Source organism: Lithobates pipiens, unplaced genomic scaffold, assembly GCF_037356315.1.
Source record: "Lithobates pipiens isolate NorthernLeopardFrog02 unplaced genomic scaffold, aLitPip1_a1.2 Scaffold_8, whole genome shotgun sequence".
Lineage (NCBI taxonomy): Eukaryota > Metazoa > Chordata > Amphibia > Anura > Ranidae > Lithobates > Lithobates pipiens.
The window spans coordinates 203,810,573-203,833,821 of record NW_027507903.1 but is presented as its reverse complement, the minus strand read 5'-3'; the positions used below and the strand labels follow the sequence as shown (position 1 = coordinate 203,833,821).

The following is a 23,249-nucleotide window of genomic DNA, read 5'->3' as shown; positions in this document are numbered from 1 at the left end:
TGGGGAGCATTGGGATCTTTGCCTGGTTTCGGCAGTGTTATGATCAAGGCCTGAAGCATCTCAGCCGGAAATTCTGATTTGGATGCCGCTTCGTTAAAAAGTGAGCATAAGTGGGGAGCCAGTATATCTCGAAGTAATTTATAGTATTCTCCTATCATTCCATCTGGGCCCGGAGATTTATTGTTGGGCAGGGAGTCTATAGTTCTAGCAATTTCTTCCACTGAAAATGGGACGTTAAGATCAGAGATTTGATCAGTAGTTAATGATGGGAGACTAATAGTATCTAAGAAATCACGTATTATCTTTGGGGTAGGTGTGGGAGTTTGAGAATCATCTTTAAGATTGTAAAGGGAGCTATAATAACAGCTAAATGCATTCGCTATGTCTTGGGGGGTCTTGCAATTTTTCTCTAGTAATAGGGTGGTATAGATATGGAATCTTTGATTTGGAATATCTGTCTTTGATCCGAAGTGCCATGTTTTTTCCTGCTTTGTTGCTAGTATGGTAATATTTAGCTTTAAGTTTTCTAGTATGTTTTTCAAATGTATCCAATAAAGTCGTTCTGAGTTCCTGTCGTAATATTTGTAGTTTAGTTTTCAGTTGTTGTGATGGGTGAGATTGGTTTTGGGAATCTAATGTTTTAATGTCAGCAGTAAGTTTCTCAATGAGTTTCGTTTTATTTTTCCTGAATTGAGCATTCAGTTGCATTAGGATTCCCCTACTAAATGCTTTATGAGCACCCCATAGGGTGGCGGAGTCTGACACCGATCCCACATTATATTTAAAGAATTCAGTTATCTGGTTTTGTATAGCTGTAGCATAGGTAGGCATTTTGATAAGATATGCATTTGTTCTCCATAGAAAATGGGTCGTTTGAGAGTGTTTAGGTAGAATAGTCATACTAATTGGGGCATGATCAGTCCAAGTGATGGGTGCAATGTCAGACTCCCTCACCCGCTGCAATAACCACTTATCTGTAAAAATATAATCGATACGAGTATAGGTATTATGTACCAGGGAATGATATGTGTATTCACGATCTCCAGGATGATGGCATCTCCATACATCATAGAGATCGCTTTTATTCAAAAAAATTTTAAGTGCACAGTTGGTTCTGGTTTTGGGATTAGAAGTGTCTAGTTCTTGTTCATGTATTGTGTTGAAGTCTCCACAAATTATTAAGGCACCTTTTCGGCATTTACCTATTTTTCTCATCAGGCCATTCAGAAAATGGGATTGCCTTTTATTAGGCACATACACATTTACCAATGTAGTAAGTGTATTATCAATGGTACATATTAATATGAGGTATCGTCCATTGGTATCTACAATAGATTCATGCAATTGAAAATTAACTGAATGATGTATGGCAATAAGTACTCCTCTTTTTTTCTGTTGGCCTGATGCTGTAAATATGTGAGGAAAGTTCTTATGGGTGCAAGTGGGAGTAGCGCCTGTTTTGAAATGGGTTTCTTGTATACACAATATTTGACATCGCTGGGTGTTAGTCATTTGCTAAATCGACGCTCTTTTTGCTGGATGGTTAAGACCATTAGTATTTAAAGATATTAACTTTATACTCATAAAAGGATATTAATAAGATGGAAAAAGTAAGTACATACTAGCCTGATAATAGCTTTAAATTCTACTTCCATGTGAACAATCTGTAGTCTGAAATGACTATGAATGTCCAAAAATTTAGTGACTGAAAAGTTTTGATTCAAATTTTGTAGGTTCACAACATACCTGTCCCTTTGAATGCTATGAGTTGTGTATAGGATACTGTGAAGAAAAAAATAAAAGTAAAAGCACAAACAAAAATATAACCAAACATTAAACTTAACTTGCAGTGGTAAACATTTCAATGTATACTGCAACATTAGAATGGGGAATTAGTTCAAAGGTCAGCTGTTCCAAAGATTTAGTATCGCACGGCACGGCGGGCAAGCTGATAGATCGGTTTCCTATAGATAGGATTGTATTTTGACCGGATCTAGTCAATGAAAGCTAATGCCATTGTGGCGTAAGTTTCTCCAGATTCTTCTTAGCTCCGATAGGTGGAGTTGGTTCGGGGATAATACCCCATGCGTGAAGTAACTTAATGCCTTGTTCCACAGAAGTGATTGTATGGTAGGTGTCGTTCTTCTGTATCAGTAGTTTAGATGGTTGTTTCCAACGGTATTCAATTTTATGATTACGCAGAGCTTTTGTAATCGTGGAAAGTTGTCTTCTCATATCTAAAATATGTTTAGACAAGTCAGCATAAATCTGGATTGTATTATATGGTTGTGGAAGTTGTCCTAGATGTCGCACTTTATATAGGATTTGTTCTTTAACATGGTAGAAGTGTACTCTAAGTAGTACATCACGTGGTATCTGTGGAGGGAGAAATGACGGTTTCGGAATCCGATGGATACGATCAATTGTGAGCTCTAAGGCTGGTATAGCTGGCAGCAAGTTGGAGAATAAGTCAGTGGCATATTTTTTAAGATCAGACTGCTGTATATTTTCAGGGATACCCCTGATTTTGAGATTGTTCTTCCTTGATCGGTCTTCTAAATCTGCGATTTTAAATTTAAGCCACTCTTTTTCAGCTTTATTTTCTTCATGAGCATCTATTAAATCTTTAATAGTATTGGTCATGTCTCCCATAGAGTTCTCAATAGTGTGTACTCTTTCACCTAAGGAGTTCACTGCTTTGGAGAATTGATTTGTGAGTTGTAAAATATCCGTATGAAGCGAAGTATGTAAAGTTAATAGCATTTCTTTTAATTGGGTGTCCAGAATAGGCTGGTTATTAGTGGGGAATGCGGCTATAGGTGAAGCTATAGGAGTTATGACTGTGTTATCTTGACTAATATGAGGTATTTTATAGCTTACCTCCTGGCCTGTGAAATCCAGTTTGATACGAGTTTTAGCCGGGCTGCGACATGTAGGGCTGAGGTAATCTTCCTCATGAGGAGATTCCAGATGTGTTTTCTGAGGTGATTCTTCTAGAGCAGCATCAGGCCTGTCAGTGTATTGCACTCTCCCTGAGGAGGCTGTTGCTGGTACAGCAGCTGTGAGAGGATCTGTGCCATCTTTTTTTCTCCCACCCGCTGACTGAGAGGAGAATGTCGTTAGTTTTTTCATTTTCCGTTCGTCTTTCCGCTTTTTTGACATCACCTTCGGATTCAGGAACTCTTCCGTTGTCTGTTCGTATCTTTTTTACCGATATTCGCTGTGAATTGTCGCTAATATGCCCGTTCATGTCACAGAGCTCTCTCACAGAGCTTCCATTCAGCTCATGCGCTGGCCACGCCCCCTATTCAGGTTTTTTAATTGCAGTATCTGGTTGTTTTTTCACATATAGAAGAGGTTGAATTGATTCACTTCCTTATGTGTTGCTTACACTAATTAATATTAATATTGGTTCACTGGTTAGCGCAAATATTTCCCTTGTAACACTTAGAGTCTGCCTATCTACTCTACACCTTAGCCCTTGTACACACGGTCGGAAATTCCGACGGACAATGTGTGGGCTCCATCTGACTTTTTGCGTCGGAATGTCCAACCAACAAAGTTTGAGAGCTGGATATAAAATTTTCCGACAACATGATCCGATCGGACTTTGTCCGATTGTTTGTGGAGAATTCCGATCGGACAAAGTGCCACGCATGCTCAGATCAAATTACGAGACCAAAGCTATTGGCTACTAGCCTGAACGTAGTCCCGTCGTAACGAACGAACTTCATCACGTTCTGAACGATCAGATTTTCTGACAACTTTGTCTGACCAGGGGCTCGCCCAGGGGAGCCAACCTGCCGCAGTATAATGATGGCTGCTAGTCGGGAAGCAGTTCACACTATTTCCGCTTGCAGCTCACTGTTTGAAGTCCAGTTTCAGCCCGAATTTTGGGCTGAATTTGGACCTGAAACTAACCAAAAGCTGCACAGGACACCTGTGCAAATTTGCACCAGAGCCGCAGAGCAGATATGTGAACCGGCTCCATAGAGAGTCGGTCACAATCTCCTACCATGCGAATTGGATGTGAGGAAACCCACATCCAATTTGCATAGGTGTGAACTTAGCCTAAAGGCCTGTACATACTATACAAAAATCTGATGAAAAAATTTGTACGATGAGCTGTCTGCTGATTTTCGGATCGTTAGTTCGGTGCTTCCGACAGCCGATTTCACTTTTTTGGCAGACAAAAGCTGAATGTGCAGACTATAAAAAAAATTTACGGTGAAAATTGTAAGAGCAAGACTACTCATGCTCAGAAACTAAAGAATACATACAAAACTATTCAACACATGACATCACTTCTGACGTTTTATTCTGTGGTACGAAAATTTTCGCATTGTGAGTTACCTCTTTACTTTCGACATGAGACTAGCATGCCACAAAAAACTGACGGTCATCCGAAAATCTAAGCGTGTGTACAAGGCTTTAGGCTTTCCGACAGCGACAGAGGAATCAGGATTTTGCCCAAAATCATTGGACTAACTCATCCCAACTGAGTGATGTATGTACATATATATTTATATTCACATAAATCACCTTGTGTCGTAAACAATGGTTTTTATTCCTATCACAAGGCAATGTAAGAATTTAGCTTCAAGAGGTGCACTCCTGATAGTTCCTTAGAGCTGACACCTGTCTCTGATAGGCACCAGACTTGCATCCTAATGCTATTTCTTCAGTGTGCATATCATTAAAAGCTTCAACGGCACGTGAAAAGTGGAAAACACTTATCATTTTGGAGTGTATTTCTGGGCATTTTAAAAGTCTTGTGCAACCCAGATCATAGCAATGCTCTTCAAGACCTGCTAATTGTGCAGGCCTCACATTAATACATGCAAGCCTGGTTTGCCATGGGATGTACAGGCTGTATAATTATGGACTACATTGCAGGATAAACACCATCAATTTACAACAGTTCCACTCCATTGGGCTCTTTCAGTAAGGCAAGAGTAATGTGAAATAAGCAGCAATCTTTAACCAACAAGAATTTATATTCATGTGTGTGGCTTCAGCCCCCTGAAATGTCATTAGTTACTATGCCTTTGCGCACATTATTGTAATTTGCTTTAAACCTGGCAGATTCAATAATGGCAACTCCAATTAGAAAATTAAAGATCAGCAACATGGCTAGTTAAAAAATTACTAGCTATAAATGTAGTAACGCAATCATCAAGACTGAAAAAAGACCAAAGTACAGAAATGTCTATTTGTTTGGTAAAATAATGTTAATATTGCATAGCTATACCTTGGATAGTATACAGTGCATATGGAAAGAATTCACAGCGCTTCACATTTTCCACATTTTGTTATGTGAGAGCATTATTCCAAAATTGATTCAATTCATTATTTTCCTCAAAATTCAATAAACAATACCCCATATTGACAACGTGAAAGAACTTTGTTTGAATTCTTTGCAAATCCCATGTACATCAGTATTCACAGCTTTTTGCCATGACACTCAAAATTGAGCTCAGGTGCATCCTGCTTCCACTGATCATCCTTGAGATGTTTCTACAACTTGATTAGGGTTCACCTGTGGTAAATTCGGTTGATTGGACATGATTTGGGAAGGTACACACCTGTCTATATAAGGTCCCACAGTTAACATTGGACGTCAGAGCACAAACCAAGCCATGAAGGAATTGTCTGTAGACATCCAAGACAGGATTGTACCGAGGCACAGATCTGGGGAAGGGTACAGAAAAATTGAAAGTCCCAATGAGCACAGTTGACTCTATCATCTGTAAATGGAAGATGTTTGGAACCATCGGGACCCTTCCTAGAGCGGGCCGCCCAGCCAAGCTGAGAGATCGGGGGAGAAGGGCCTTAGTCAAGGAGGTGACCAAGAACTTGATGGTCACATTGACAGAGCTCCAGTGTTTCTCTGTGGAGAGAGGAGAACCTTCCAGAAGAACAACCATCTCTGCAGCACTTTTCCGGATGCACTGTATGACTGGTGTGAGCTTCTACTCGGAGGACTAAGGACTAGGAGCAAATAATGTCAAAGAAAATGTTTTAAATTAGATTGTAAGCTTCTCCAGGGGCAGGAAGTTATGTGAATGTTCTCAGTAAAGCTCTGCAGAATAAATGTACATACTATGGGTAAAAAAAAAAAATACAGTAAATGAGAGCGGTAATTATGCTAATTACTGAAGCATTACAGCAAATTTCATTATGATTTAACCTGTTCGTTTAGCTGCAATGTTACATGAATCAACATACATTATTTCCTGTCACATTCACACTGACAGGCATCAAAAGCCAGACAAAGTAGCCTACTCATCCTGAGGCCAAGCCAGCTGCCAGTACACTTGCTTTGTATTTGAAAGCCTACTAAATCAGCAGTCAGGAGCATACAGAACTCGCTTTATCATTTAACTGAATGGATCTGTGTCGTCCTTCACTATACAAATTTTTGGCAGGCAAGGTTGCTTAGAACAAAGGATATTCATCAGCCTGTGAGAAGACAAATCATAAAAACACATTTCACATAAAGACTGATATTAAAATATATGAATAACTGCAATCAACTAGCATGACCATCGTTGAAATATTACCCGTATCAGACTTTCATATACTCACATTATCACGTTTTATAGAAAAAATACCATTCAACCGAGCAGTAGTTGTTTCTTCCCTCAGAAGGAAAAACATTCAATTATTTGATTGTGCACAAACGTCTTTTCAAGGAAAAATTTTTTTTTAATCTAATAACACAATTCCTAGGCATAAAAACAGCATCTGTGTAATTACTTAAAAGAAGTCTGCAAAACTAAGTGTGTATTTTTCAATAACAGCATTCTAATAAAGACCCAGCTGTATCATTGTGTTTCAAACTGTTTTCAATTCAAAGATATGCTTTGCCTTTTTGTTGCCATCCCTCTGCAATTATTCCTAATGGTGTTTGTCATTGTTGATGGCAATCTATTCACAGCTGTTGTGTACTTTTTGTATATACAGTGCATTACGGTTAGCCATCTTTCTCAGTTCAGGTTAGAGGTGCACTGGCATCTAATGTACAAAATGCGCAGCCCCCCCATTAATAAGTCTTGTGTGCTAAGACGTTAAGTGAATTTAATTAGGCATACATTCAGAATCATTATTTTTTTTTATTTTAAGCCAGTTATAAATTAAAAATTGCATTTGTAATGTGTTTGTACTTATGCAGCTTGAAATCAGGAATGTTTAATGCAAGTGAACACTGATTACTAGGGGAAACGATTTTATGTCAGCATCCTGCAGTATTTATTTGAAGCATCTCTCCCAAATTATTCGTCTTTCTAAATCACGAGTCTAATCTGAGCTGAGCAGAGCAAGAGCTCTATGTAAACACTGGCAAACTACAAGCTGGGTTGGATCTACTTTGATATCTGTTTTAGGCAAAAATAATGATGGTATGATACTAGTAAAGACAGGAAAAAAAGATGACAGCCTTGATTATTTTTCAGCTATGACTATCACATATTGAGGTTGGTTTACTAAAGGCAACTACAGTAGGCTGTTGATTTTGCAAAGGAATTTTCACATTCCAAGGGAAATTTCTCTTAGCACAGTGAATGAGTCAAAGCTCTGCTGACTTCCATCATCCAATCATTTTGCCCTCTTATAAATCCGCAACTGATCTAAGACCACCTCGCCCACAAGATGCCAATGCTTTCACTGAGGTTAAGCACAGAGTTCCCGAGTGGTAATCTTTGAAAAGGTCGCAGCCCACCAAAATGATAAGATGACTACGTTTTGTTGGACATGGATTGAGTCCTTGGACCTTGGATTGAGTCCTACTTTCATGAGAGAGTGGAGGCAGGAGGCGCCTGGGTGTTGGAGTCCTCTGGTTAACATCCCCTCTTTCCTCCCCTTCTTTTCCTACCCCTCTCTCCGGTTCGTCCTCCTCCCCCTCCCTTCTTCTTGCCTGATCTTAACCCCTCCTCCATACCCTCTTTTTTTCATTATCACTTACTTACTCTAGGAGTAGGGGGTGGTCATGTATGCCATAGGAGGTATGGGGCTCACTACCACCTTTTTTTTTTGTGGTCTCAATTTTTCAACACACTCCTTTTTAATTGTTGCCCTCTAGAATATGAGGCACACCTCTTTTCTGTTCACTATTACTTGCTATATCAATGTCCTGGTCCTTTTATCTTGGAATTACATTATGTTTTGTTACAGTATCATTCAATGTTACGTTGGCTTCTCTAATCCTGCTGATTTCTTTATTCTGCTGTGTATCATTCATATTCCTAAACACATTCTTGCAGTTATGATGGCTACAGTAATGATGTGAATGGGAAAGACCTAATTTTACATCTTTATTGTTTAGTACGTTTTTATTAGTTTTAATTCATTCATAACAGTCCAGAGGCAGAGAGCACCGGAAGTTACTAGATCACAAGATTTCTGGCTGGATGAACAGATTATATTTATATTATATTTGTATTTATTTATTATTTACACTCTTGGAACAGATATTATAAAACACTTTCATTTGTGTATTTTAGAGACATATCCTAAAAACACTAAAGTGCTGACACTGTGCCCATCCTATAGTGATAAAATGTTATATACCAAGTGAAAAAAGAAGTATTGAAAGATCCTTATTCCTGGAGGTATAGAAATAAATTAGGCAATTGGTAGAAAATGGCTGACACTGTGGTACTGGCAAGGCTGCTTTCATATGTGGGCTGGAAATCCACAATCTGTAAAATAGGAAGGGAAGGGAAGAAAGTGCCAAACCACCATAGTGTAGCACATGTAAAATACCATATAAAACAAATAGAACTGACAAGCAGGTGAGGGGGAGAGAAAGGATGACAGTCCGCAGTGGATTGTAATGAGCTGGGAGCTGTGTGGTAGTCCTGTGGTGGGGAGCAAGATGAGCCTGGAGTCCGTGCACGGAGGCCGGCATCAGTCTGCCCTGTGTGGCCATGATGGTATATTCAGAAATCTGATATCCACCCAAAGATAATGTGTTCAGCTGGAGTAGTGAGAGGAGCTATCAGTCCAACCACTGTGTGAGTCAATCGGGCGTGTTTTTCGTAAGCTTAGCCATGCCTGCAGGCTGATGAAGGCGTGATTAAGCTTCCGAAATACAATTTCTGGATAGACCATCATGGCCACACTGGGCAGCCGGCATGGACTCCAGGCTCATCTTGCTCCCCACCACAGCCGGCTTTTTTCTCCACCAAGGACTACCACACAGCTCCCAGCACATTACAGTCCACTGTGGACTGTCATCCTCTCCCCCCCTCCCCCCACACTCACTTGTGAGTTCTATTTGTTTTATATGGTATTTTACTTAATAAATTGTGCTACACTACTTTTCCAATGTGTGTATTCTAGCAGACCAAAAGGTCTGATAAATTTATTGTTGGAGCTTATATACACTTTAAGACTTATTGTCACTCTATAGTTTGAGGTCAGATGGGTGAGGTTTGCATTGTGTCTTTTAATAGATGTGTTTATATTACTATATTACTATAATACTTTTCACCTTGGATTTATTGTGAACTGCTACCTTTCTTTCAGTTGAGTATGTTGTTGGATTATCACAAATGTTTACAAGGTTTTTCAAAATCTAAGCATAGAATTGCTCAATTTTTTAAGCAAAAGTTTATTATTGTATTAGCAGAGAATAAAAATGATTCCAACAGTTCCAACTAGCTAAACACTATTGAAATCTTCATAGGCAAATTTTACAGTCATTTGGTAAAAAAAACACTTATGTATTTAAATACAGGGGGTAGTTACAGTGGGTAGGTTTACAGTGAGTATACTAACTAAAGGAGAGCAGCATGAGCAGAAAGATAACCTTGTTAGTGCAAGTTTCTCATACGTTGACCAATCTTTGTAGCTCTGAAACATGAGTTAGAATTTCATCAGGACTCTACCTGCATAGAGTTATGCCATGTACACACGACTGGACTTTTCAACAGCAAAGTTCCGACAGACCAAATCCGTCGGAACAATTCGATCGTGTGTGGGCTTCATCTGAACTTTTCTGTCAAAAAATCTGATGGACTTTAGAAATAGAACGTGTTTCAAATCTTTCCACCGGAACCAGTTCCTATCAAGAAAACGCTCGTCTGTATGCAGGTCCGACGGACAAACAACAACACAAGGGCAGCTATTAGCTACTGGCTATTGAACTTCCCTTTTCTAGTCCCGTCGTACACCATCGCGTAAAAAAATGATCGGACTTTGGTGTGATCGTGTGTAGGCAAGTCCGTTTCAGCGGAACTCCATTGAAAAGTCAGTCGAAAAGTCAGTCAGAGTTCATTGCGACGGAAAGTCCAGTCGTGTGTACGCGGCATAAGAGTTTGTTTGTTCTTCCAGTGTTAGTGAAGGCCACCTCTGGGTGCTCCAGTTTTCTGTCAAATTGCCCTTAATATACACATTTGTGTTGTAGAGACACTATTTGACACTATTTGAAGTACTTGGAATGACAGTGACATGCAATGACTTGGTACTAAAGTTAATCAATATTAGAAATAAAAAATATTTAGTTCAACTGTATATTTAATTGATTGAAATTTTAATTTAAATACTTTATTGATTTGGTTCAAAAATACGTTCACCGTTGAAAATGCTTAAACCTGCTAAAGAATCACAAAGAGGAGGATAGTTGTTGAGAAATACAATGATTTCTTGTACTCTTGGAAGAGTACATAGAGGCTAACTTGCTTTGGGTTGTAGAATTACAATTTTCTCCAAATACACATAAAAAGGTAGTATAAATGAATGTTTTTTTCTTATGTTTAGATTATGGGAATTAAAAAATGCATATACTTAACAAGCAGTAAATTGGCTTAAAAAGAAGCCACCCCTGACCCCTCTAGCTGCTTTTAATGTGTAATCAGTTTTCAAAGATCACAAAAAGATGCTTGGGCCCCGTTTCACTCTTTCTAATAGCTTAGGAACACCTGCTACATGTTCACATTAGGGGGCTGACAGCCTGTCAAAAAAATTTTTGATTAAAAAAACAATGCCTGTGTTGTGAACCTTGAAAATGATCTTTTTAAAATCCTTATAGATACACAGTAGAATGAGGGTTTGTATTAAAGTGCTTTATATTTACATCTACCGTATTTATCGGCGTATAACACGCACTTTTTTCCCCTTAAAAGCAGGGGAAAATCTTGGGTGCGTGTTATACGCCAATCCCCCGAAATTCTGAGCCTCTGGGTGGCTTTCAGCCGACTTCGGCTCTTCAAGGCGACTTTCGGCCGCCTTCGGCCATTATCGGCAGCTTTCGGCCATCTTCGACCATTCTCGGCAGCTTTCGGCCGTTCTCGGCAGCTTTCGGCCGCCTTCGGCTCTTCTTGGCGGTCGAAAGCTGCCGAGAATGGCCGAAGGCGGCCGAAAGCTGGCGAGAAGAGCCAAGCGGCCGGAGGCCCGCCGAGAACTACTGCACGCCGCCGAGATACACATCCAGCTCTGTATCTCGGCGGCGGCATTTAAAAAAAATAAAATAGACACGGTTGCAGTGTGGGACAGCTGGTGGCTCGAAGGCTAGAGAATCTGCAACCCTGATGTCCCAAGTTGCTACCAATGCCACCAAATGAAAGACTGCATGAGGCTGCAGTGGGGGACAAGACTGCATAAGGCTGCAGTGGGGGACAAGACTGCAATGGTGGACAAGGCTGCATAAGGCTGCAATGGTGGACAAGGCTGCAGTGGTGGACAAGGCTGCAGATGACACTGATGGGCATATAAATGTAAGTTTTTTTTTCCCCCCTTAAACTTCCCTCCTAAAAGTTTTTTTCCTTAAAATTCCCCCCTAAACTTGGGGTGCGTGTTATACGCCGGCGCGTGTTATACACCGATAAATACCGTATTTAAAATTAAGTTAATGAAAAACAATACAGTAATACAGTATCTGTAGTCAGGGCTGCTGTTAGAAATCACGTTGCCCCATACAGCCTACCTGACAAGGCCCCCCTGGCCAAAAGTGTGCGAGAACATACAGTAGTTTTATCAGTCCCATTGTGTACAACCTCACCTGCACAGATAAATTAATAGGGAATGCTTTGAGTCTTCCTGCTCATTTACAAACTGAAGCACAGTAAACCGTTTACTATGCTTCAGTATGGATGGGCACAGGAATGATTGGTAAAGATCACTCACTGTTTTCTCCCTGGAAAGGAAGGGGCTAGTAAATGACATCCCCCTGTGTACCTGCTGCAACTGCTGGCGGGAGAGGAGGGAAGCCAGCACACAGGACACAGGGGGGCCCAGACAGCAGATGGAAGGGGCGCGGGTGTTAGAAGCAATTCACTTGCAGTGCAGCTGGAGGGAGGGAGAGGAGCAGAAGCTGGCAGCGCTGCAGTGAGAAACAGAAGAGGATGGGTGTCTGCAATAAGACAGTACAGCGTGTGCTTGGGCCCCCCTTTTGAACTGATTGGGCTTGAGCCCAGTACAGGAGGGCTGACTGTACTGCCTTATCAGCAGCCCTGTCTGTAGTACCTCTTGTATATCTTTATTTCTAATAATTGTAGTTTATCATGTAAGAAATTGTAAGTATTTGTTGAGATTAGACATGTTCTTAACATTTCTCAGACATCTTAGTGTGTTTTCATTTTTAGCCAATTACGGTACTTCAACTTACAAATAATTACCTTGCTATATTTAACTGGTTTTAAATGAAGGTAATGATAGCTAATTTTAATATGTGAAGCTGAATAAATATGCAACCACGTTAGCAAAATTAAATAAATTAAAATGATGAGATTTGTAATTTAATGTAAACAATATCAGGATAGTGATAATATAATGAGTCGACATACTTAGTGTTAAAAATCCAAACATAAAAAAGTTGAGAATGCTTGCTGCAATGGAGTGGCGGAGGAAAAAAAAACCCAGGGAAGGAACCTTGCAAAGCTCTCAGCATATTATTACACCTTTTTGTAAACATACATATTTATTCTTAAAGGTAAAAATGTGAATTTATTTATTGACACAATTGACACTTGCTTTATTAAAACTTATTTTAATAAAAGTCTGTATTTTCTAAAGGATTTTTTTTTATTGTAGACCTTTGTTGATATTGTAGTCACAATTTCTGTATTCAAATAAAGTGCAGGTAAAAATATTACTTGAAAAACATATTGCTTGCTGCGTCTCTATTTATTTAATTTTTCAGAACAGTAAAGTAGCTGGCTTGATTAAAAAAAGCTACAAGAAGACCTTATTTGTGTAATATTTAGATTTATTGGGGGTCAAATTAGTCCATAAATTTGTAGGAGTCTTGCATAGGTGTGCGCAGGGGGTGTGCCATGTGTGGGCACACTCTAATTACTACGTGTGGTGCAGACTCCTCCTATTGCCTGGGCTTCACCCTGTATTGTGCCCCCCACAGTGCTGCTGGCTTCCCTCCTCTCCTGTCCCCCTGGCTGCTGTGGGGGATGTTTCAGAATGGAGAGTGGGGGAAGGAGCTAGTAAATATATAATTTACTGCCCCCTTCCTATTCTAAATGAACACAGTGAACACACTCACTCACTGTGTTCATTCATAACTGAAGCATAGTGAACTGTGTTTACTATGCTTAATTTTGTGAATGAACAGGAAGCCGCTCAGCACATAGCACTTCCCATTCATTCACTGCCCGTGCAGCTGAGGCTGCAGAGAAAGGCATGTGTGTTTGAGCTTTGGGGTGCACCCCCTAATGCAATAGACTGCCCACACCTATGGCTTTATGTATATTACCAGGAACAGATTGCTTACCTACTACTTGAGTTAATGTTCTGTTTTCTTACTAACTGTAGAATTTGCTGGGAGAAAATGTGAAAAATGGTGCACACACATATACAACTATATAAAGGAAAGGGGAGATTATTCAAGGGCTACTCCAAAGATTGCCCATGGTCACCAGTGGTGGTTAGGACTATCTCGGTATCCAAATATAAGGCAGGACATTTATAAAAAAAATGATATTTATTACAAAATATACACACAATATACACAAATAACAACAAAAGCAGATAGGTAGTTATTGCAAAAAATTCCGCCTGAAATGAATGTTTAAAAACAATTTTGAAGGCCCCCACAGGTATGTAGAGACACAGTGATGTAGGTATAGACAGGTTTCGCGGCCAATGCCGCTTCTTCAGGAGGCGTCAACCAAAACACCAATGAAAGCCCAGTGGGGCAATAGACAGCATCAATTGAGACACCCTCAGGTGGGTGATCCCCCCGGGGGCAGTCAAGAGAGCTATCGGGACTGACCAATACAGTAATTGAATAGATATGACAGCCGGGATTTAAGGTAGGTATTCGGAATAAGGACTGCTACAGGGATGAAGTCAGCACAACCAAATAGTGCCTGCTGGTAAGAATAATGTTGAAGTGTCTGCCGTCAACTGGGCCTTTATTGATGTTTTGGTTGATGCCTCCTGAAGAAGCACCATTGGCTGCAGAACCTGTTGAAGACTACGTCTATACCTACATCACTGTTTCTCTACATACCTGTGGGGGCCTTCGAAATAGTTTTTAAACATTAATTTCATGTGGATTTTTTTGCAATAACCACTGTTTGTGTTGTTATTTGTGTATATTGTGTGTATATTTTGTAATAAATGTTGTTTTTATAAATTTCCTGCCTTATATTTGGGTACTGAGACAGTCCTAACCACCACTGGCGACCAAGGGCAATCTTTGGAGTAGCCCTTGACTAATCTTCCCTTTCCTTATTATGTAATTATAGGATGATGGTACCCACCCCTACTTATTTAACCAAACTATTGAGACAATACCCTTTACACATATACAACTATGCAATCACATATGGAATTTTCCAGAAGTAGCTTCTAATTTTACTAAGAAAAAACACAGAATTTATTCTTTTATTCATTTTTTTAATCTTTAATACTTTCATTTTTCTAACTTTCCTTAGCGAATAATGGGCAATTTTCCTACAGCATTACATTGGAAGAATGGAGCATTTGGGGCCTGTGTATACTCAGCTTGTAACATCTATATATTTTTTTATAAACTGTAATGTGCTTGAAAAATAAAATATGTTTGTAATTAAAATATAAATATATTTCAAGTTCGGGTTCCCACTGGAATAGATTGATGTTTTAACCTTAAAAGCTTTTCTACTTGATTTAAATGTTGAAAGTATTGCAGAATGGTTAATTCATTTTTAATTGAATGAAGATAGTTTGCTGAGCAGTATTTGAAGCAAATATATTGCCTTACATACTGAATAACACAGGTACGAATGTATAGATTGGAATGGCATATGAACTCAAAGGACCTGCTTTTAGGAACCAAATTTACTTTGCATGCTATATGCACTTTGAGAAGTATACTGTATTTTGAGTTGTAAAATGCTGTTAGTTTAAATTTAGGGTCTTGGGGTAACGTTACAGCAACTCCCATAGCATCAGTATAGTAAAAAAAAAAGCACCAAGGCTTATTAATGCTGTTTAAACATTGTTATGTTTTGTAATGTTTATTAGGTTGCATTATGTAGAGCCTTCTTGTACAGCAGTACAATAAGGTCCCATACCGTATGAATTTTGAATAATGTATGGATATTTCTTTTTTTTTTTTTGACCTAGAATCGTGAATTTGTGGATGAGCAAACGTATGAAGAAAACTGCATGGAAGTGTCTACTATAAATAAACCAAGAAACCACAGTCCCTCTTTGTCTTCGCAACACGACAGACGTAGCTTTTGTTGTACTAGAAGGAATAAAAAGAATCTGCGCATTCAAAATGATAATATTACAACATGCAGCCACCATGGAAACCTTCAAGAGCTTAGCGCTATCCAGATCCAGCATATGGAAAGAACTCCCTTGTCCAACAGGTAATACTTCACTGTCTACAACTTAACCACTTAAGCCCCTGACCAATTTGCAGCCAAAGGACCAGGCCCCTTTTTGCGATTCGGGACTGCGTCGCTTTAACTGACAATTGGGTGGTCGTGCGACGTGGCTCCCAAACAAAATTGGTTTTCCTTTTTTCCCCACAAATAGAGCTTTCTTTTGGTGGTATTTGATCACCTCTGCGGTTTTTAACTTTTTTCTATAATAAATATCCCCAAAAAATATATAAAAAAACATTTTTTTCCTCAGTTTAGGCCAATACGCATTCTTCTACATATAAGCGATTATTATTTGGTTTGCGCAAAAGTTATAGCGTTTACAAAATAGGGGATAGTTTTATAGCATTTTTATTAATATTTTTTTTTTTTACTAGTAATGGCGGCGATCAGCGATTTTTATTGTGACTGCGACATTATGGCGGACACATCGGACATTTTTGACACATTTTTGGGACCATTGTCATTTATACAGCAATCAGTGGTATTTAAATGCATTGATTCCTGTGTAAATGGCACTGGCAGTGAAGGAGTTAACCACTAGGGGGCAGTGTAGTGTTATGTATGACGTTATGTGTTTTTTTTTATTGTAGTTGGGCGTGGCCTGGCATGTGACGTCACTGATCGTCATTCCCTATAAAAGGGAAGAGTCAATCGGTGATAGCCACACATGGAAGCACGGGGAGAGGTTTGTTTACACAGACCTCTCCTCCTTCTTAAGCTCTGTGACCCAATCGCGGGACACCAGCGGCAATCCGGTCCGCTGATCCAGCGGCCACAGTCACGGATCACAGGACCTGGTCGGGAGCACGCCGCCGGCTGGGCACTTAAAGAATCACATACCGGTACGTGATTGTGCCCAGCCGTGCCATTCTGCCGACGTATATCAGCATGAGGCAGTCCTTAAGTGGTTAAAGTGATGTTCATATCTTTTTTTTTGTTTAAAAATAACAAACATGTTATACTTACCTGCTCTATGCAGTGGTTTTGCACAGAGCAGCCCCGACCCCTCCTCTTCTTGGGTCCCTCGCCGGCACGCCTGGCCCCTTCCTCCTGCCGAGTGCCCCCACTGCAAGAGCTTGCTATGAGGGCACCCAAGCCAAGCCACTGCTCTGTGTGTCCATTCAGACATGGAGCCACGACTTGGCCCTGCCCCCTCTCTTTCCTCATTGGCTCACTGACTTTGTTTGACAGCAACAGGAGCCAATGGCACTGCTGTATCTCAGAGTAACAGACAGCCAAAGCTCTTGTACAACATCGCTGGATTTTGATGGGCTCAGTTAAGTATTAGGGGGGGTTGCTGCACACAACCCTTTAGAACCACTTCATAGTCTCAGTCATACTTTTTATTAATATTATTATTATACATTTTTACATTATTTTGTGTATTATCCACAAAGGGTTAAGAGGCATTGCACAACTGGTAGCAATACTAAACATAAAGTACAAATGGCGAAGCATAACACTCCATCCAGAAGAAACATACTGACTTACAGATGGTGACCAAACATGTTTTATGCCGTTCTGTTGACACCGAAAATGAATGTTTACTGGACAACCAATCTGCTAATGCATGAACAAAACAGCTTACCCATTGACCTTAAATACTATTTTTAAATTCCCATATTTTACCATTTTAGTCATACACTTTTATAACTGCATATACAGCTGGACTTCGCAAAATGGAGTAACTATACTTGACCTGATAATTGCCATCTTTGCTCCCATTTTTGCCTGAACAGAACTTTGGATGAGTTGGGCAGAAGTTTCACGTTGCTCATCGGTGGTGTGGTAATCTGAGCATGTGTGGGCACATCACTAAGCAATTATGGTCATAGTGATGGAAAGTTATATGAAATGTATAATCACTACCATGATCCAATATGTGCTGCTGCTTTAGCAGTGATTTTGATAGAGCATTAAACCAGTAATAAACCCAAAAGCAAACATTCATTATATTGCAGCTTACCAATTCTTAGATGTGATGGTGTATTTGTTTTCATTTTTAAGTGTTCTTTCTTCTATTTTCATCTGGTGATCCAGCCAGTAAGTCGGTTGTTTTTCAAAGGAGCAAGCTCTCCAGCAGAATGTATCAGTTTACATGAATGAGACAAACTATTTAACACATTTTTGGGAGCAGAAAAAAACACAGAATGCCTCCCTGCTGACAGCTGGTATGGATTTTAGGGGAATCCCGACATCAAAAATGTTTTAAAAAATGCCATGGGAGTCCCCCCCCACAAAAATCTCATACCAGTCTGGTATGATTTTGAGGGAAACTCCACGCCAATTTTTATTTTTAAAATTACGTGGCTTTTCCCCCCAAATCCATACCAGACCTTTATCCAATCATGCAGCAATACATGAACCATACATAGGGGTGTGCTTTGGCACCTGGTACACTGGGTTGATGATGTCATAAGGGGCAGTTTATTTAGCTGCAGCTACGAAGAGTGAAGCTATCAGTTGCCAGAAGCCAGTATCAGATGCAGACCTCCTTTTTTTTGTGCAGGTCAGTGGCCAGCATTTATCGTGATTGTAACTGAATTTACTTCAGGGGATATATATATATATATATATATATATATATATATATATATATATATATATTTTTTTTTTTTTTTATAAAGGACTTATCAAAAACTCCTCTCTGGCTCCTATCTTTGATTACACTACTCTCTTTTTGTGACTGAGTAGAGTTACTATGTACCCCATGCTCATTCACATGTGGGACTCGGATCTGGGTCCCCCTTGTCAAAGGCGACTTCCAGATTCAGATAAGTAACCCTCGCACCCCCACAACCACAGATTCAAGTTTATGGGGAAGAGGCCCTTGTCCTCATTGATATGGAGACAAGATGCTATGGTGGGAGCCTCCCTACCCCAAAGAACCCCCCATGTTGAGGGCATGTGGCCTGGTATGGTTTAGGAGTGGAGGGGGTGCTTGCCCACTCCCCCTTTCCTGGCCTACATGCTCAGATAAGGGTATGGTTTAGATTTTAGGGGTGACCCAACACAGTTTTTTTTATTTTGGCATGGGGTTCCCCTTAATATCTGTACCAGGCCCACAGGGCCTGGTATGTTTTGGGGGGCCCCCACACAGTTTTTTTTATGCCAGCGGGGAATCCAGATGACAGCTGATAAGTCATTGATTGTTAATCAACCCCATTTTCGCTGCTAAACACTGGCACAAAAACTGCTAAATGCTGGCACAAAGTGCTAAATGTGAGAAGAGTTTTTTCCCGGTGTTTTCCTGTTGTTTTTTTACACTCCTAGTATGCATGGAGCCTTAAAGTAAAATAAAATCTAACACTGTAGTATTGTCCATTTGGAGTAATATAAGCTTAAAACTGAGAAAGCTGATACCACAAATTTTGTGATAGCTGTTCTTTAAACCTTTTGTGACCAGAATCATTGTCACGTACTGTAGATGTCCAGGCTAAATTTTCCAGCATGAACATGCGTTGGTTAAGTTAACAATATCTCTATGACTAATTTGCACATTTAAATTATTTTATTACATGGACATATAGTTTTTTTTTTGTAATTTAGTATACAGTTTGAATTAAAAAACTAAATCTTGCATGTAGCTACAAGGGAAGGAGCAAGGGGGAATATTAGTATAGCGTGTCTCATGAGTGACAGTTTTGGTCTGCTGGGGTTACGGATATCCAAGATGGAAGCATCTAGCAGCAGTTTGCAGAAGGGAGGCATTTACAGGTAAATAACATGCCTAAAATATGTTCAATGCACATATCTTTTGGGAATATTGTTGTTGTCTGGTGACAGGGTTTCTTTACATATATGGCACTTACCCTGGTTCACACCTATGCATTTTTTTTTGTGCATTTTTGGTTTTGCAGAAACACACTACAGTCCATTTAACATGGTTTCCTATGGATGTAGTTCACATCTTTGCATTTCATGGAAAGGGCCAGGAACTTTTTTTCTGGTTTTTGGTTCCATAGACTTGAATGGATCAAAAGTGTGTATTGAATTGTATGCAAACTGCAACCTGCATAGATGTGAACCTGTCCTTAAGAACACTGCAGCCTGGAAGTGTCATTGTTCATCTGCAGGCTAAAGTTTTTATTTTTGCCAATGGAGCTCTCAGCCTCCAGAGTCATGCAGAGTATGAGGACAAGTGTAACAACAGAGCTGAGAAGGGTCAAAAGGGAATGACGCTCCTTGTCCTGGTTATTCCTATATTTTTTGAGACCCTTAGGTTTGTCTGTGCACTATGTCTTGTACTACCTTAAATGTCAAATTATTGGTGATCTTCCAAAGTCATCATCCACAAAGTACATAAATGCTTGCATAATCAACTCATATTAAGTGAAAATGTGTGCAGTTTTAGATGGGATTAGTAAAGCGGGAGTGGGATCAATGCCACATTAGAATTATCTGTAATACATGTGCAATATCCCACAGCAATAATGGAATTGCTACTCAAGTGCATGGATGATATTCATACAAATTTGTGATTAAAAAGAGAATTAACCATTTGGGTGGATCTATAAATCAAACAGGAAGTGGTAGGTAGTAAGCATTAGAACTCATAAATACTCTCTATACAGGCATACCCCACGTTTAAGTACCGTATTTGCCGGTGTATAAGGCGACCCGGCATGTAAGACGACCCCCTAATCTTACAGGACAAAACCGCTTTTAAAACTGTACTTACCGTATAAGACAACCCGGCTTTCGAGGCTTTCGAGGCTTCATATTTCTTCCTTCTTCCTGCATTTGCTGGAGCCAATCACGGCGAGCGATGTATTCTATTAATGAATACAAAGCCTGCTTGGAATGGCAGAGGCTGTAACATCATCAGCCCACGCCTCTCTGACTCTCCAAGCCAATCCGAGCAGGCTACAGAGTAGCCTGCTCGGATTGGCAGAGGTCGTTACTCCAATCCGAGCAGGCTTTGTATTCATTTGAATACATCGCTCACCAGGATTGGCTCAACGGTATATACTGTATGTAGCCGAAGCTACATACAGTATTACCGAACACCAAGCAGCCATCCGAGGGGCTGACCCGGCGTATAAGACGACCCCTGCTTTTTGCCCAATTTTTTTACATGTAAAAGGTCGTCTTATACGCCGGAAAATACGGTACACAATGGGGTTTATTTACTAAAGCTGGAAAGTGCAAAATTGGGCTCACTTCTGCATAGAAACCAATGAGCTTCCAGGTTTTATTACTTAATTAACTTAGCTTAATTGAACAAGCCAAGGTTAAAAGCTCATTGGTTTCTATGCAGAAGTGAGCCTGATGTTGCACTTTCCAGCTTTAGTAAATAAACACCATTATGTACTTAAAAGTGGGGAATGCCTGTACTGTACATACACTGTGTGTTGATTTACTAAAATTGGAGAGTTTAAAATCTGGTGCAACTGTGCACGGTAGCCAATCAGTTTCTAACTTCTGCTTGTACAATTAAGTTTTGACCAAAAACAAACAAATCTGGAAGCTGATTGGTTTCTATGCAGTGCTGCACCAGATTTTGCACTCTCCAGTTTTAGTAAATCAACCCCAATGTGTGTATTGGGGTGATATAGGATGCTATAAAGGACTGAGCAGCCCTAAAAGGGTAATTTTAAGCAAATAGATAAAGGAAATGTGTGTTTTAATTAGATTTAATAGCTTAAATGTTGAATTTGGTTAAATGATCCTTTGTTTTACAGTCGTTCCAGTTTAAATGCCAAAGTGGAAGAAGCTATTATACTAAACTGTGAGCCGCCATATGTCACCACAGCAGTAATAAGTATCCCAACACCGCCAGTGACAACCCCAGAGGAAGATGGTAGATCACAGTCATCGTACTACTCACAAAGGAACATTGTAAGGGTGTCAGCACTATAAGACCTGCTCAAAGAGGATTTTTTTTTAAGAACACAAAAGCTGCAGTCATCACAGAAAGAAATGAAAACAGTCAAAGCTTCCCAAGATTTTCAAACAGTAAATTATTTGCATACTAATAGGACAAGACAAACACATTTGAATAATGCAATGGGACTGAATAACAGATCTTCCAACTGAATATCCATGTGGCTACATACATGAGCACAATGAAAGATTGCCCATTGACGTTTTCCTCTTTTTTTCCTTTCCAAAAATGCAACATTTTTTATATGAAAATAAAAAAAAGCCTAAAAGGAACTCTTTTGGAGTACTAAAAAAAAACAGCATTATGGCAATGGAAACATTGTAATTATGTTTTCTCTAAAGGGAATATTGAACGTTCCGTAGAGTAATGAGTATGAAAGAACATGCAAAGCAAGTATATTTGTACTTATTTAAATGACATCTGTAATGCATGCAGCTATTCTTCAGAACAGGGATTTTGGTAATTGAGGCTGTTTCGACCAAACATTATTTTAGAAAAAGAGCCTTTCAGTGCTTTCACAACAACTGGATGAATAATGTTTACATATACAAAACAAAGACAAAAAAAAAAAAAGCATTTTAGGAAAAGAACCGTATTTATAAAATCAGTTGCATTATGTGTTGTAAAAATATTCTTTTTTTTTTTCTTTTTTTTTTGATGATGTTGTTGTTTTATTGTTTGTTAATCTTGTTTTGCAACAGCTGCAATAACTGTGTGTTTGCTACATAAAAAGTCTGTGTTTATTTTCAAATTTTTAACATTTAGCCGACAAAGGTATGTTTTGACACGGGGAAATAATATCTGTGCATACAGATTGATATTTCATTCTGTTACTTTGTGTTTATTGAAAACAAAAACATGCGTTTGAGCAAGGGTAATAGCTATATTAGCTCAGTGGTATTTTTTTCTACCAGAAAGATTTTTAAAGAACCCTGAGTCTGGAAACTGCATGATAACTGATTGTAATTGGTCTTGAATGCTTGCAATGTTACGCTTATTATTTTGTAGTGCTGGTGGTGTCGATATTGATGTTTAACACAAGTAAAAAAAAAAATATGTATATTTGGGATAAAGTCATTGTAAGAGAAGAAGCCCCATCCTTACACATAAACATTTAAATGACAGCTACTCTTCAGAATGCGAGTATGTGTGTTTTTTAAAGCTTAGGCTTATTCGGTAAGCTATTCAGAATAACATCTATCTTTCTACTTGTTTTTAAAGCCTAACTTCACCCTTATCCCCTTTAATTAACTGCTGGTATACATTTTTTTTTTTTACTTAATTGAAGCCATGGTCACATTATGATCCTTCTGTCTTCTTCTGTTTCCTTTTGTGGGGTCCTTCTTCAGGTACCACATCACTGACTTCTTGATGTGAATGCCTCCTATTGGTGGAGGCAAAACTTCCAGTGGCCAAGTCCTCTCTCATAGGCTCTAGAGGCAGGAGAACTCGTGGTGAAGAGGCCACTGCTCAAGAAGATAAAAAGCAGAAAAAATGTTTGGTCCTTAGGGCAGAAAATTAGCTTGGCT

The 23,249-nt window shown here is 39.4% G+C and overlaps 1 protein-coding gene across 2 annotated transcripts in view; it reads left to right on the top strand.

Moving 5' to 3' along the window:
• The window catches only part of KCND2 (potassium voltage-gated channel subfamily D member 2), a 531,276-nt gene extending 508,418 nt beyond the window's left edge, over positions 1-22,858 (top strand). For both annotated transcript variants that reach the window (XM_077473452.1, XM_077473453.1), the window contains 2 exons: positions 15,565-15,815; positions 21,518-22,858. In XM_077473452.1, coding sequence (XP_077329578.1) covers positions 15,565-15,815; positions 21,518-21,695 — 429 coding nt within the window. In that variant the 3' untranslated portion in view covers positions 21,696-22,858. The remainder of the gene's footprint in view (positions 1-15,564; positions 15,816-21,517) is intronic.
• Positions 22,859-23,249: the final 391 nt, after the last annotated feature.